The 15,633-nt window shown below is 35.4% G+C and overlaps 1 protein-coding gene across 3 annotated transcripts in view; it reads left to right on the top strand.

Moving 5' to 3' along the window:
- ELP4 (elongator acetyltransferase complex subunit 4) overlaps positions 1–15,633 on the top strand; it is a 141,466-nt gene that overhangs the window by 59,699 nt on the left and 66,134 nt on the right. For all 3 annotated transcript variants that reach the window (XM_035549991.2, XM_035549992.2, XM_035549993.2), the window contains exon 9: positions 1,114–1,220. In XM_035549991.2, coding sequence (XP_035405884.1) covers positions 1,114–1,220 — 107 coding nt within the window. The remainder of the gene's footprint in view (positions 1–1,113; positions 1,221–15,633) is intronic.

Here is a 15,633-nt window from a genome sequence, read left to right as displayed (position 1 = left end):
GAAAGGGGTAGAAGGCTTCAATGTGTAAAAATATCTTTGTAATAATATTGAGAATTTTGTTATTAGTACCTGTAAAAATTAGGCTTTTTAAAGTATTTAAATTTTAGAAAAATTTCTTCCCTTATTTTCCCTTTATTAATAAAAAAACAAAGAAAAAAGGAAAAAAAAGAAAAAAAAAGAAATAAACCCCTGAAAAATACTTGCCTTATTTTAAATAAGGGTTTTAGTGTTTGGGTTTTCTTTCTCATAGCTGCCGTTTTCAAGTGAGATGTCTTTTGTAAATGTTCGGTATTTCCATTTTGACACTGGCTTTATGAATAGCAAATATAGGCCAGTAATCGAGAAACCCTGTAGAATTTTCCTGGTTTTCAGATGTAGAAAATCACCCTTAGGTTGTTCAGAAACTATATTAGGCTGCACAAAAACCATCCAGCGTCCTTGTCAGAAAAAATCAGCTTGAGCTGCAAGTGACAGAATGCAGAGCTTGCAGTGCACCTAGTACTGGGGAAAAAATCTGAACGGCTAGATCAGCCTCTCATGGGAAGCAAATGTATCTCTCTTAGGATGGCGCAGGGGTTAAAATTCATCAGAAATGGTGATCTGAATTGGTGTTTTCCAGAAACTTTTTTCCAAGCCGCTTTCAGGCGCAAAGCGCGGTACTGCTCATTAGAGCTTCAGTGGTTATCAGTAACCCATAAGCCTTGTTTTGCTGGCTGCTTACTGGTGCATTTAATAAAATAAAGATCACTCAGTGGTGCCGTGGGCAGCATGCAAGGTGATAGCCATATTTGCTTACTGTAAATACAAGAGAAAATCACACACAAACCGGCTGTAGTTTTGACAAGTATTAAGATCCCTCTTTACATCTGTACTTCTGTACCAAAGTGCAATTAGTTTTCCTCGCACAAGGATTTCTGTTTATCTTATTCTGCTTGATTACTTGAGTATAATCGCACCGTTTGCTTCATTGCTCCTGGTAGTAAGCTCCAGTTTAAAAAGGGGAGGATGAGTGTGTGTAAATATACAGAATTCTGCTGTAAGACTCTAATTCATGCATCTGGATGACAGCATTTTCTTATTTTTTTCACCTCCTTTACTTTTTCTTTCCACAAGGTTTGCTTCATGTACATCAGATTCCTCGGCTTAATAGCTTGATCTGTGATGTGTCAGACACGAAGGACCTTGCTTTTAGATTAAAAAGGAAGCAGTTCACCATTGAGGTAAGAGAAGCAGTTTTGTTTCACTATTTCGAACCCAAAAGGTGGAGCTAATCCCATCTCTTATGTTTCGTTTTGTGAACGACAGGAAATATGCACCCGATGTTGTAAATTCATTGCATTGGTTTTGCTTTTCCGAATGGTTTTATAAAATATGGTAGTGTGCCTTCTAATTGAAGATGTCTCATTTGCCGCACTAAATCAGTCCGTTATAAATAGTTTATTTTGGTTTAAAATGTACATAGAAAGTAGGCCACAACCTTCAATAACAAAGCGTGACATGTTTCTAAGGATGTCAGGAGCATATTTAATTAAATGTTAATGACTTGCTCTTACTTGTGTTAGTGGGTGGGAAAGTAGCTACATGTTATTACCCCAGTAGAGGGATTTTAATGTATAATGCTGCCTAAAATTGTGTGTGGTATGAGGGATAAGTGTCCTTATCAGTATTCAGAAACCATTTTCTTTGCATTACTGAAATCACCTTTCGCTCTTTTATGTCATTTTAAACACAGTATCATTTACACTAATGTCCTTAAGTAAATTTCCTACTAAATTTAAACTTTTTTCTGTGACCTTTATGCAGACAGTCCTGATAGAAGGCAGTAATACAAAAGATGTATTTCATTTTAATCTTGCTGAAGAACAAATGAACATAGCACTATTAAGCAATTAGAGCTGATGTATTTATTAACCAAGTAATGCTTAGAGATGGAAGATGGCTTTTGGGGTGATGTGATAGTCATTGGTACAGTCTGGGCAAATTTTTTTTAACAAAGACATAAAACAGCCAAGCATCCCTGACAAACCATTTTGTTTAATCTCTTTTCAAATGAAAAGCTCTTAAGCAGGCCACTTGTCTTAACTGCTTGAAACCATAAAAAGAGAGAATTGCCACCAATAAATTAGCATATTTTTTACTCCATCACCAAATTATGGTCAATGTGGCTTGGCACTGCTTTGGTGTTTGGGACTTCACCCTTAAGTGACCACTTTGGCCCTTATTTGACCCTCTGCCCTTTTTAGCTGGCCACTTGATAAGGTAACTTGAGGGTTCTCTCTCTTCACTGTCCCCTCCCCTTCACAATTGCAAGTAGCCCTAACCTATAAATCATTGAAAGGACCCTATCAAGTGACAAATTAAGGTGCCCTCCTCCTAATTAATGGTCATCAATGTCTTTAATTATCTAATCCTATTGAGAGTAGTTAATAGTTAATCAGGCAGCCAGTTCCTCAAGCAGGTCATCTCTGCATGCGTGCTAGAAGTTTCTCAAGTAGAGTTATCCTCTTCAAAAGCCACTTAAAGGCAAATATGTGAAGGCAGGCTTTTTTCTCCAAAGACATTCATTTGTCATGTTTCTTATTTTCCAGAGAAAGTGGTTAATGCAGCCAGGCATTGTGAGGTATTAAGCCATTTTAACAACAGCTTTTAAGCAGCACATAAGAAACAAAAACCTTAATAGTCTATGGTAGGTTTTAAAATACAAATGTTATTACTGTTTTCAGAAATGCAAAGAAGCATGCCCCATCATTTCACAGCATAGGAAATTCATTGTTATTACATCTGAGAATTAGAATAGTTTTTTTCCTTACTGTAAATCCTGACTCAGGATATCATTTTTCTGTCAGCAGTTAGAATTTGGGATTCTCATTTGTAATGCAATTTGATGGGGGGCGGGGCAGAAGAGGGGCACTAACCAGGAGGCTCTGTAAAAAAATATTTCATTAGCCATGGCCCAGAACTGTAGGAAATGGGTGCAGTGGAACTCTTGGAACAACCTGTCGCCTTAGACATGCGTGGATGACCTACTTGAAAAATTTCTGTCATCATTGCTCAGCTGCAGCCCCTTTCAGTTTCTGTTAAGAGATATGCTTTATAGAAATTAGACTGACACAAACTATTCGTTTTCGAATACATGGGATCGCTGTCCTAGTGTGATCTTCCTGTACATTTCACTAATCTGTAATCCAAAAGTTTTTCTTCCTTACATTAGGAGAGGCAGACTACAGCTAGGCTGACTGTAGCAAAGAGGTTCGTAAGAAAATGGGAACAAGGGAAAATTGAATTAAGAAGGGATGTGAATACAGTCTTCTAAAACTGAGTTCTGCAGTTAGAATGAGATGAGTCAGCAGTCAGTTTTGTTCTGGTGGTAAAAGCATAAAGCGGCACAACAGTCTGCGGTACAAGCAGGAGAGAGTATGGCTTATACAAAGTGCGTCTGGGTTTATGACTTCTTTAGTAGCTTCAATGTGAATTCAACATATATTTTGAGTACATAGCAGTTTTTGGAAAACAGCCACTTCATTGCGTACACAATTTGGGGTAATAATAGTAACCTCTATTTGAAATGCCACTTTAAAATCTAATTAAGCAAGAAAAGTTAGAAATACACAACCTCTGATTTATGGCAAGGTTTCTCCAACAAGGGTTTTCACCACTAGACCTTTCTTATTTTACAGCTTATAATGAGGGCATGGGACATGGATTTTCTCATGTCTGGATTGCTCACAGGTTAAGTAACTCTTTACAGTTTGGCCCCCATCAGTAACAAACTTTAAATGTCAAAATTGTTTTATTAGACTACATTTTTGTGGGAGGGATTCTACCTCTTTATAATCTGCAGAATCATATAAGTGTTTCATTTTTTTTCTCATCTCTTTGTCAAAATAAGATTGATTGAAGTGTGTTCTAAAGGTGTTTTTTTCAACTTAAGAATGACAATGCTTTTTAGTGAATAGTTATGAGCGCTCGTTTTCCATTTTCAAATTATGAGGTAGACCTTTTCCAGGAAAATGTAGATGCTTCTGGTGAACGGTGCAGTAGCTACATCATGCTTTCCCAGATCTTCATGTTAGTTAATAGCAATATACTATTATATGCAATATTATCAGAGACCTATCATATGTGCATACCACTTTAAAGGACACAATTTTGAAGTTAGCCTGTCTAATCCTATTTCTTCCCACTTTGGAATCTTAATTAGAAGGAGATAAAAACCATCATTTGACTAAATTATTGTCTTGAATCTGTAGCAAAAGGTATAATCCGCAATTGGGCCAATTAGTGTACCCCATAGTTAGCTATGCTGAGGCAGGAAACTTGATTAGATCTGACACCAGCCTAGTTCCCACTGTTGTTTTGCCAGGTATGATGGTCAGACTTCAAAGGGCTTGAGGCATCAGCAGGGCAAGGTTTGGAGGCCAGCTTAGGTCCGGTCGTTAATCTCTCTGCTAAAACCACAGCAGCCCTCGCACAAAACAAGCTTACACGACACAATCATGCGGTATTAAAGTTTGGGTTGAGTCATGCCAATTTGCCTTTGATTTTCTGATGATTGAGTAAAAGATGGCTACATGACTAGACACATACTGAAAGTTTACTGATTAGGTACGTTCCCCAAATATTTGAAATATTTTTTGATTTCTCAGTTAAATGATATGACAACCCATTTATCTTAATGAAACTTTTCAGCAGAGTCATTTCTGAAATATTTTTGCTTTGTTTGTAGCTCAGTGTTACTTTTATCAACATTTGATAAATTTTGTAGAAACATTATGCTCACATTTTTTATATGATAGATCTTCGTCATTGTTCCAAAGCCTCCTGTATCAAAACCAAAGGAATCTGTGTCTGTTCGATTTTTTTCACTCCTAGAATTTATGAGGAAACATTATTTGTCTTTGTTGTTTAAGTACAATTACTCATAAAACAAGCAAATTCTTCGTAATTATTTTCCACCTTAATGTTGAGCAAAGTGCTGTTCCATGGCTTTGATTACATAAGTGTTCCTTTCTTTTGCCTTCTGATTTGTTGAAATATTGCGGTAACAGTGACATGTTTCCATTCTGAGAAAAGCCTAAGGGTGCTTTAGTATTATTCCAAATGATTGAAATTGCCATCTTGCTGACTTTCCCTTGGGCAGCTTAAGGCCTGTTTACTTTTGTATTTGTTTCACATGTTCCCTCAGAGTTTGGCTGGCAGGACATCATTACCTGGTTTGACAAGACAGTTGGAGAAGATTCATATTTGATTAACTCCCTTTCTTACTGTCTGGTCAACATAAACCTCCGGAATTATGTATTTAAAGTTAAAACTGTTCATAAATTCAGATAAACGTTTGCAAATAAGAAACTTTGTGATTTTTTTTTAATTCCCTAGTTTTGCTTTACTGTTTATTTTTTAAATCTTCCAGTAACAGTCAATTGTTAATAATATAGAGAATAAACATTTTCCTAGAAGTGGTATAATATTTGTCTAAGTACAGCTGATGTGAAAATTTCATTTTTCTTTATTTTGATGAATACAAGAGCCAGCTAATACAAGTTAGTTCTGTTTTGATGGCTCTGTAGCACCTGTGCAAGCCAGAATAAAAAGCTTTAAAACATAGCTCTGTTTGAAGCCAAGTATCATAAGCTACATGGAGAATTGCCACATGGGAAAAGTATATAACTTTCAAGAGCTTAATTTTTGAGTTCAGGAGATCACTTCTTGTCTGAGAGGTGTTTCCAAACAGGAAGACAAGAAAGTCAGAAGTAGAGGATTCCTGTGGCAGCAAAGCTGCTGGTTTCCCAGTGGCAGGCAGATACAACGTGGTACTATGGAGCACTCTGCCAAAAGATATGTCTTTGGAAGGAAACGTAATCACAAAAAAAAAAAAAAAAAAAAAACAACAGTAGAATCTATATATAATTTAAAATAGATGTCTGCTTCCAAAGGCACTATTAAGATAATGTCCTTTCTTCATCCATCAATAAAGGGACACATAAGAAAGATAAGAAAATCATTGATAGGAATATCAATGATTGCCAAAATGAGTGAAATTTAATTGTAACTCCAGATACTCATATGCATGTTATGTGTCCAGCAGCGGCATTTGGAAATAGACTTAAAACTTTTCTTTTATTGTTGTAAATCTAGCAAGTGAAAACAGGACATATGTTATACAGGACATATGTTGTACATAATTTCCATTTGAAATCTCTGCATACCCCTTTGTTTTTTTTTCATTCGATCCCTTTTAGTTTGTTTCACACTGACTATACTGTGATAAACTTCCTCTTTGCAAAGGGAAGTGCAATTAGCCACTGCTATACTTTTTATACACGCATAGCACAAGGTTGATCCTAAGTAAATCAGGATATGGTGATGTCGCTGAATAGCAAACTGTGCTTCCTCTAACATTTGTAATTATTCATTAAACACAGGAAGAACAAGTGTGGGCATAGCTATTTAGGATTATTAGTGAGCTGTTTCTCCTGGAGGAACAAATCGACTCTGTCACCAGTACATGTGGGATCAACATATTTTTAAAATACACACACATCCTATACCAACCTCTGTATCAGCCAGCAGAATTAGGTGTCCACTGTACTTCTAATAGCATTACCTTTTAGGCTTCTTCCAAGAAGGTTTTACTTGAAACAGCCTTCATTAATGACTCTCCCTTATCCTGATCATATTTCACTGGTGTTTATGAAGTCATATGATTTGAATTTAATAAATACATTTGAATTAATTAACTATTTCAGGCAATATTTTAATGAAAAGAATGTGAGCTTGAGAACTGTCAAAAGGCAAAACTTTAGATGATTAGAAACTTAAGGTGATAGTTCTGTAGCAGTCAGTAATATATGGCAATGAATTCAGATTTGCTGAGATAAAGTTCACGCAATGTAACACCAAAGCTAATATATACCACGCAATGTATGTTGTGATATTAGGAACCTAGTAAATCATACCTTGGTATAGCCATAGAAAACAACTTTTTGTATTTTAGAATCGTGCACTTGTGACATTAAAAATTTTGCCTCCCCCAACTTGTGACATTACAAGTCTTGGCCCCATGTAACCCTTGTAACCTCAGAATGGAACCTGCTTGTACCAGGCTTAAGACTGCCTGGCTGTCCAGTGCCTATATTATGGATCATCCTTTGCAGGTATTTCTGGTTTAAAGATGAGACAGAAGTTTTCTGGAGTGTTACAGAAAGTGAATTTCTTAAATTTTCTAATGTAATAGAATCTTTTGGGCCTCTGATCCCCATGTATTTGAGAATACAAATGCCCTTGGGGATTATGTGGAAAACCTCTTTTTCCTCAGCTTGCCTGGAACAGCAGCATCACACCTGGCAAAACTCTAGTACTGAATGTTCCACTTCAACTCAGGGACTTGCATTCAGGGAACTCTGCATGTAAAACTAAATTTTCTAACCGAGAGGGATAAAACATTTTAATAACATTCAAATGAAATGCATGCCAAACTATTGTTGCGATGATTTTTCCTGACCATCTTCCCTGTGATATTAATAAATACATTACCATTGGCTTATTTAAACAGAGGTCAAATGATAGCAAATATAAAACCGTAACAATTTTTTAATATAAAATTAATAATACTTAATATAAAAATAATAATATTTTAAAAAGATTTTCCTGCAGAACTAATTCTGTTATAATTCCAAGCTCCATTCTGCATTATTTCATCTAGTAGCCAGTTCAGGTTCTCTTTACCTGGTATAGTGTACTTCACTGAATTGTTTTGTCAGATGCTGTCAAGCCAACCTACCATTGTTAAAGAAAATCAAACTAAATCATTTTGGCATGAGCCTTCCAGGAATAAGGCAAAGAATATGAAGGGTTTGATGAAATCAAGGATTTGATTTCAATATTGTAAAAGACTGCCTGTCAAAAATGTATTACATTCTTTCAAACAATTTTGCATAAATAAACGTGTTTAAAATTGTGACAGTACAATTTAGATAAAGTTTTGGGAGATTATTTTTGAATTATAATAACTTGAGGTAAAACAGCACTTGGAGTGCTCCTATTTAAAGAGAAAAAACCCTCTGAATTCTAATAATACATAGAACTGAAATCTAGTAATAAGTTTTATGCACTATATGGAATTTCAAAATGTGAACGTGTAAAAAAGTTTGATTTGAAATTACCACCTTATTCTGATTGGGTAATACTAAATAATGTAAATTTATTTAGATATTCTGAAGATTAATGGAGGAAGGTACCATTAACTTTTAGATTGCAGAGGAAGCTGTATAATAGCCTGAAATTTATTTCATAAGTTACATCTGTTTTATGGGCTTGACATTTTGCAAGTATAATGAGGGTTTCATTCAGTTTTTCAGATCTTTAGCACTTAAAGCATAATACACTAGATCTGCAGTTCCTTGTCAGTAAACCAAAGTACTATATGTTTTTATTTAAACAAATAATTATGTTGTTTAGAAATATTTATTCCATAATTGTGTTGTCGCAGTGGAAAAACATGCAACAAAGCCATTAATGCAATTAAAGGTCGCTCGTACATATTGTAATGGACTGCTCATTCACAGGAACTGTGCTAAGGGTCAGCGCTGCAGCATGAAATGGATTGGCCTTGTTCAGTCTGTAAATAAATGGGTCAACTTATCTTGTATTTGCCAGACAACTGAGGTAGTTGACGTATTCCCATTTTCTAAGCATTAGAAAGTAGATAGGCTGAAGAGATCTTTTGTGAAAATGTTGGTTGGTAAAGATTAAAAACTTCATCTACAAGTGTTCTATTTTAGCACTAAAATAGGCTTTTCAAGATCTTTTCAAAGGTCTGTGGATATGTTGGGAAGATACTGATGGTGAATGCTTAAGAAGCAAAAAGAGTTAAGGAGTAGACTCAAAGCAGTTCTCAGCAGGAACTGCGTACCACCTCCATTAAATGCTCTTTAAAACACCACCAAATCTGAATAAAAATGCTATTTCATAATTGAATAATATTCTCACTTTGCAAACCATAATGAATTCAATCATGATGTTGCACAGTAAGAGATACCTCTGAATGTTATACATTTCTTTAAATGCAGGAAAATAAAAATTAAAGTCAGGTTTTCTCAGCCGAAGGCCTACATCATACCTTACCTTATCAAAATGCATTGATGTAGGAGTTCAGGGCTGTTAATTAAAAATGAGAAGAGGATAACTTCACATCTTAACATGGAAGAGTTGGGCAGCCATCTGGATCTTCTTGTCTCTGTACTGCTTATTATGCTTTTGATTATTGATCTTCAGGTAGAGAAAAAGTACTCTGTAAACTAGGAAACTCTGAAATACCCTCATCTGAAGCTTGGAAAGGGTTAAAATGTCAATGTGTAGGAAAACAGAGCAACATGCTTAATCAAACAAATTCCAATTTTTTTTATTTCAAGTTTGAAAACTGTAGTCTAAGGGTTAACATTTCCAGTCTTATGAAAAGCTTACACTGATGTAATATCAAAACCCCTTTAAGTGTTAAAGCTTAGATTTGAATGGCATTACCAAGTAACATTTCAGCTCCTTTTTTCCTCAGTCCTTCCTTCTGAAGAAAGTGAACAGTAACTGTATTATGTACAGTAACTAAAACTTTATATCAGTATCCATAAATAAATAAATAATAGTAGTTTTGGGTGCCAGTTTAAACCATCCATAGGCTACTTGGCTTTCAGAAAACAGCTGGTAGTACTCTATGAAAATAATTCATTTTAACTGCTTAATTTCAGGGATTTAAAGTTTGAGAAAACCATGTGTTTTATCTGATGAAGATATTGTCTGGGGCCTCTTTATCTTCTTTTGTCCTGCTTCAAGCCTGTTATAGCAAGAATTACTGAATAATTTTTACTTGGAGATTCATAAAATTTGTATGTTAAAAAAGTAGCTACCTAGTGGGTTTATCTTTTCTTCATATTAACTCACTAATCTTTGGGCATCATGTCTGCCTGAGTTATGTTTAAGAGTAAAAGCAAACCAAAAAAAAGAAACAGTTTATCACTTTTAAATGGGTGCACGTGAATAGTGCAAGAGAAATCATTTCCATCTTGCATCCAAAACAGTGCTTGCTATACTTAAAATAACCTGATTACTTAATATTTAAAGTTTTAAGATCTTTAGTAATCCTTGCTAATGAGCTGTACATTTGCTTGTTCTGAAAAAGACACATATATGAATGTTTGAGGTGGATGACCCGGGCATGTTAGCTGAATCTTGAGGGGCCTTCTAAGTCTCTATCATATACCGAGAATATCTACAGTGTTTTTGAATTAGAATCTTAATTCTGTGTTTGTAAGCAATACATTTGATGGTCTTGAATAATAGCTGTGCAGTGACCTGCCTTGTCATTGTTGGCTGCTGGAGAAGTTAAGAAATTTGCTCTTGGCAGATAGCCTTGGAGGCTGTGAATGGCAGAAAAAATGGAGGCATGGCAGTTGCATTCCTCTGCTCTTAGTCAAGGCCTACAGTGTTCCAGACTATAGTTTTCGGACGTGCACCCTTGCTTGCTTTCATTTGAGAGCCAACACACAGTTATATGAACAAGAGGAGAAGTTATACTTGAGCACTGAGTCTCACGGGTAGTTCCTGCTTTTGTGGGCTTCTACATGCAGCCTGAAGTTCGTGTAGTTACCTGCGTACGGGTGGAAAGCATAGCAGAATATCAACATCTAATCTAGTATTCAGCACTTTGTATTTTAGATCAAGCATCACCTACGAGTGGAAAACATTAACCTAGGGAAGCCTGCCTCGTGTTCTTTTTGTTGGCCTAAAGGCAGAGGTCTGGCGTGTAGGAACCAGGCAGGCTGTGGGGTCGGTACACGCTCGCGCTTGGACCAGGGAAGGTCTGCTCATAGATACAGCCACGGCCTCTACCCATCCTGAGGTACAGCAAGTGAGGTATAAAACAAACACATCCCTCAGCCAATCGAGCTGCCATATGTTACCACCTCAGCAGCATTTTATTTTCAGCTCTTTATGAGGTGGTGTTTGCTATCTGTTGGCTGCGTCACTTCTCTCATTGATTTATTAGGTTTTTAGTAGTGTGTTCCTTAATCAATAATTGCTGTTGTCGCTTAAGTCACTTTTGTCTCAGTTCTGCCATCTAAAGCCCCTGAGGTAACACCTTATACTTCTTAATCAGTGCTTCTCACCTTTTAGTATAAGGCTTTGTAATTCTGGGCGGATTACAGGTTTCCTGTGCTGCCTCAAATGCCCTTTCAAAACCCTTTTGCTACCAGAGAGTAATGAGACAGGAGCTATGTGAGCTTTTTCTGCTGTAATGTAGGGAAGAATGGTTCTGTTTCCAGGATGAGTGTTTATAAAGAGATACAAGCAAGTCCTTAATTCATAATCCTTGTGACTGTTAAAATAAGGAATTAATAAGAGGGAAATTTAATATTTGTGTTTAGACTGCTCCTCAGTAGTAGCGTAGCCATGGGCTGTTTGTGTTTGGTCTACATCATCTAGACTAAAAATAGCCTTCCTGTCATCTCATTGGCAGAGGTTTAGCTACTCCTTTAATTCTCTTTAAAAATGGATAGAGAGAAAGGCAGCATAAATATTGAATATGCAGATTTTCCAGTAAGTGACTAGCAGAAGATTCCTGATGCTTTGAAGAGCTTTATGGTTAAATGGAATTCATGTTTTGCTTAAGTAAAGAGACATTTTGTAAATGAGGATCATTGTTAAATGTATTAGATTGTTTTATTTTTTATTTTATTAACATTTTATATATCATTAAAATAGCTAATTTTTAATATGCTGATATTAACATATATTTATTTTATTTTTATTTGCATCCTGATCCTGCTTAGTTTTTTTCTTTTTAGTTTTCCTTTATATTTTGATAAGAAATTAGTGATGAGGTATTTCATTTCTCATTGGTTAAATTAAAAGGCACATTATTTCTAATTTTTCTTTTAATAAAGTGAATTCTTGCAGAATAGGAGGACAAGTAACTACTGGCTGCTAAAATCTTGTGAAATAGTCTGAAAATTTCTCTTTCTAGTTTTTTTTTTGTTCTTTCTTTCTTTATAACCTTTGAAAACAGTGAAGGAAGAACTGTCCTTTTCTTGTTCTGTCATTCTTAGAAAAAATGGGCTACTTCAGAAAGTTTCAGGATACCAGTTACAGTATAGAAAAGACAAAGTTTTGAGGTGGACTTGGGTCTGTGTTGTCGTTTTCCTGATCTTAAGGGACATTCCGGCTTTGAAAAAGCCAAGAGAATTAGATTCAGGTTACTGAAAGTCCCCTAAACCTGCAAAGAAAAAATTTCACTGTGTTTGTAGAGTAAGGCTTTAAGGTAGATGGGCTTCACTGAAAGGATTTTGTCAGTGGATTACTTACATATCCTGTATAAAAAACACATTTTTCCGCTGTATTCTCAACTAATAATTATATACATGCCACGAGCTCTTCTACTTTTGCCTCTCCAGACTCTGCCTCTCACCTACGTGCATCATGGTGCGTATTTGCATCCCGTGTGACAATATTGTTCTGCACTTTCAGTTTAGGAGTTGTCTGTGCACACTCTAATATGCATATCTGGAATACTTTCGTGCATCATTTAGTTGTTTGTTTTTATTTTTGGTTTCTCGGGTTTGTGTTTCGAAATTGTATTGCTACCTTTTGAACTGATCCAAAAGATGAGCATTTATTGAAAGCAGACTAAGGAAAGACATATTTGAAAGAAAGCTACATTAACTACTGCTTTTGTGGAAAGTCGTCGGTGTTGTTTCTTACCAATGGGATTCTGAAGAGAGAAGAAATTGATGTTGCATTTTTTACATTAGAGCATCCCAAGTAAAGTGAATAGTTGCATTCCATCTTTTGCACACTCATAGGGCGTATCAGTTTTCAGAACTGATAAACAAAACAGAGTATTTACTGGAGAAAACTAAACATAACTCAAGTATTGTTATGTGAGCAACGTAGACCTCTGGTAAGAATATTTATAGATAAAGCAGAATTTGTACAAACGAGACACCGTCAGTTAGAGATCACTTTTTATTGAGAGAAGTGTTTAGTTATTGAATATTCAGATTATTTTATGAGTATTTTTAAAACTTTTTTTTCTAAAAGAGGGAGTATGATTCCATACAGAATCACATTCCTAAAAGATTTACTGTTTTCAGCATAATAAAAATATTGGAAAAATACTTCATATCTTGAAAAAAGTCCAACGAGCTATTCTTGTTTCAAGTTTCATCTAATATATCGTTCCATATGGTTGTATGATAAACACATTATTCCTTGAACAGGAATTAAGAGTAAAGCTGCCAGGAAGGGGTTTTGTTGTCAGAGTTGTTCCCGCCTCATGTTTTGTAAGAGATTTCATGGTCCCATTGTAAAGAGTGGATGATTTAAAACGTGTTCCCAAGATAAACTTTCCCATTGTCATTAATGAGGATGGATAATACTGAGTGACAAGTGCATTAGGAATGACACAGAAAGAGCTGTTAGATTTGTCAGAGCATATCACTTCAGGCAATGAAAATTGAGGACATTCTCTTTTAGCAATTTTTTGCTATTTATTAAAAGAACCAAGGTTTGTGATTGCTCACACAGGTGGATTTTACTGTTTTGTTCATTAAATATTTAGATACCTTTGTAAAGGTAGAGGCGATAAATATGAGCATTATGCTCCACTGCAAGAGATTCTAGAGGTTGCTTTGCTTACAAATAAATCAGGAAAATTAATATGCATTTTATTTGTCTTTAAAATGCTTATTTGATGAATAATTTTTGTTTTGCAATATTTTTACTGAATAGGAATATCTAACGTTGTATACTAAGAATTGCTTTAAACTATCATAGGGCAGCTTCTGGGATAGAGCTTTAAAATCAGGACACTATACAAGTCATTTACATTGACTCAAAAAAAACTATTTCTCCATAGAGAAAGACTTTTAAAATATTTATCTCTGAATTCCATTAATAATACATGACTTTTTCTGGTGTTTAAAATCTTTCCAAACTACAACATGCCTATCAATTTCCATTTTGAACATGCAATTGGTCACTTTTTCGCCTTGATTCATCTTGCCGGGCTGCCAACCAAATTTTGCCTCTGTATACCTTCTTGACACTAATAATGACTGAGTTTCTGTTCGTTTGCGTGCAAGATTTCCCAAGCGGCAGTTTGGGGCTGGGATAAACTATCTATCATGATTGCGTACAACTAATCTGCCTCAACCCAACCACCCAATGACTGAAATTACATTTGACAATTCACCTCTCCTTGGCGTGCCTGAGGTGAACATAGCTACAGACCATCCCCGGAAGGGCATAGCAGCTCCTCCATATGTTGGGGAGGATCCTTTTATTTGTGTCAAGAGACTTTTGGTAAAGCATGTATAGGCAGAGGTGGTTTTTCTTTTCTTACACTTCATTGTTTTCAGATACGTGGCTGCTGCTTTCTCATTTTAAACCAAACCATTTTATTTTTGTGAAACGTTTTCTGATTTTTAATTCATTAAAAAGGTTAAAATCTTTCTCTGGGGTCAACCAGTGCAATATTGGATGTATAGGAGATTAAAAATTCAAGAGACGTTTAAAGCATCATGTATTGTTTGTTAGGATGTTATGCTATTAATAGACCACAGGCTAGTCAAATATCACACAAGATGCCTGTTACTGTGCTGACCTTTACCAAAGCTTACACCTGCTTGGAGCATTTTGTTAATACAGAAACTAAGAAAGAATGACAAAGCAAAATATGCTGTGCCATATAAAAAAATCTTTTAATTATTTTCCAGATTACAGATTTATTCACATTGTGTATACTTGCTGGTTTGAATAGCTGTCTGTGCAAATATGATCTGACAAAACAGACCTTTTATTTCTGGATAAGATTACTCAAATAGTCTTCAGAGTAAAAAGCTTTCTAGCGTTGCTTTTTGCTAATTCTTGTCCTTTTTGTATAAATTCACTTTTATAATAATCATTTAAGGAATAGTCTATTTCATCAAGACTGCTACTTTTCATTATTAATGATTAGTTTCATCAGATATAATTACTTCATTTAAATACAAAGTTTCTGCATAGTTCTGAATAGTTAGGGTAATACAATTCTCTCTCTAGGGAGATAATTTCTTTGTAGTTTTATGTTATATTGATTTAAGAGATGCACTGTTTTGATAATCCAAACAGAAAATACTGAAGAATTGCATTCTGGAATGTTTCGATTTCTCACTGTTTTGTGTAACATGTTTTGCTGTTGTGCATTTCAACAGAAGCAAAAGATCTGCAGTCAAATTGTCCTTTCAAATAATTACAGTCCATTCCTGTTGCTGAAAAGGGGAGTTTCACTGATGTATTCATAAAGGCACGGCTCTCAGCCTAATTTTGTTTCTGACACATCAAGCCGTTCTTCTCTCCTTTTCTAAAACTGAAATACATTTTTTTCTAGTACTTTCATTCATCAGATTAAGTTCAAGCTAAGTTAATAATCTTTTTGAAATGCTTGGCAGCTGAATGTAGTACTTGTATCTAAGTTGGGGGGAGGAAACTGAGTAACATGGGTATCATGCTTTCTGTAGCATTTACAGCCAATGTGTCCAGAAGAATCAGGACACTTTTGTTTACATAAGTCATTATTCTTAGTAGCCAGCTGCTCTGAAACCA

This window comes from Cygnus atratus, chromosome 5 (genome assembly GCF_013377495.2).
Source record: "Cygnus atratus isolate AKBS03 ecotype Queensland, Australia chromosome 5, CAtr_DNAZoo_HiC_assembly, whole genome shotgun sequence".
NCBI classification, from domain to species: Eukaryota; Metazoa; Chordata; class Aves; order Anseriformes; family Anatidae; genus Cygnus; species Cygnus atratus.
Note: the sequence above shows the minus strand (reverse complement) of the source record. Positions and strands in the feature narration are given on the sequence as shown.